The 1,462-nt window shown below is 54.8% G+C and overlaps 1 protein-coding gene across 1 annotated transcript; it reads left to right on the top strand.

The window, feature by feature from the left end:
• Nucleotides 1-160: 160 nt before the first annotated feature.
• On the top strand, nucleotides 161-1,051 carry TEOVI_000121600 (WD domain, G-beta repeat, putative; the record flags this gene model as incomplete). The annotated part of the gene is made up of 1 exon (XM_067224489.1): nucleotides 161-1,051. The coding sequence occupies one exon, from the start codon at nucleotides 161-163 to the stop codon at nucleotides 1,049-1,051; it is 891 nt and encodes a 296-aa protein (XP_067080590.1).
• Between the last annotated feature and the right edge of the window lie 411 nt (nucleotides 1,052-1,462).

Raw genomic sequence — 1,462 nt, forward strand, 5'->3', positions numbered from 1 at the left:
TCAGGGCATAGCCACCACATCAGCCCAACCACCTAGCACCTTGGGTGTAGGAGGGTCAACAGGGGCTCCAACATTTGGACAAAACTTTGCTGTGTCGCTGCAACCTTCGACTGCCACCACCTCCGTTGGGCCGGCTGGGTTAGCGTCTTCTGCGGCAAACATGGCAGTTTCTTCTCAGCCGTTGGGCGCCTCAACTGTCGTTGATGCTTCGGGGCCACTACACAGCGGCCAAAGCCTGACTGGGTCGGCGCATCCGCTCTCTACTCAAGCTTCCGGAAAACTGATGGGAACGGCATCGGCTGGTGAAAGTGTAACTACGCCCTTTCAACCATTGGGTGCCACTGCAAATGGTAGCTCTTTGGTGTTCACAACCGCTGGTCAGAGTTTAACAGCTATACCACAATCTCTTGGGGTCGCATCTACCGGGCAGTCAACGGCACAAATTCCTGGTGGCCAGGGTGTGGCCTTTACGGCATTACAACCGGCCGGCACCATGGCTGTGGGAGGACCAACAGGTTCAACAAATGCTGTTCAACAAGTTCCCACAGCTGCTACCACACCCAGCGGCACGACTGCCGCAGCAATGGCTGGCGCACTACCGCCTGGTCAGAGCATAGCCACCACATCAGCCCAACCACTCGGAACCGCGGCTGCGGGAACGATGGCTGGCGCACTACCGCCTGGTCAGGGCATAGCCACCACATCAGCCCAACCACTCGGAACCGCGGCTGCGGGAGGGCCAGCAGGGAAACCCCCTGTTGAGCAAGATTTTTTATCCACGAAGCGCGTCGTTCCACCCGTTTCTCGTTGTGGAACCGCGCCCCCGTCCAAACACGTCCATTTCGAGCAGGTAGCTGAAGCTACCACCAGTGGCGGTGTGGTCTACAGGGGCGTAGAATGGACCAATAAAAACGTCGGCAATTATATCCAGCGCCGTTACTACGGGGCGGAACCAAGTCTTCGGACCCCGGCTCTTGAAAAGCGCAGGAGATTGCAAGGTCGTATGCCGGACGTTAAGCTAGAGCCGTTCAAAAGGAAAGACGAGGGATGATAGAGAGTTACAAAGCCGTTAAAAGCGTTTCCGGTAAATGGCGTTAAAAAGTATATAGATATTTTTCCATAGAAATTGTCACGGCTTTTTGTGGTGTTGTTACTCAGGCTGTTTTTTCCGAGGAAACTTCGGGTATCAGGGTGTTGTGTCTTGATCCACTGACTGCCTTTTCTTTATTTACCATTTGACTAGGAACAGTAATACTGTAGCCTCTACAGTATTGAGAGCGCGGCGCTGACTAACTAGGTGGAATAGACCATGAGAAGCGCGCAGTTCCCACTTGCAGCAATACCGCCCCCACCACCATCAGCAGCAGTCCCACAACCACCAATGGCAGCAGTCCCACAACCACCAATGGCAGCAGTCCCACAACCACCAATGGCAGCAGTCCCACAACCACCAATGGCAGCA

Source organism: Trypanosoma equiperdum, assembly GCF_001457755.1.
Source record: "Trypanosoma equiperdum strain OVI genome assembly, contig: ctg_316, whole genome shotgun sequence".
NCBI lineage: Eukaryota > Euglenozoa > Kinetoplastea > Trypanosomatida > Trypanosomatidae > Trypanosoma > Trypanosoma equiperdum.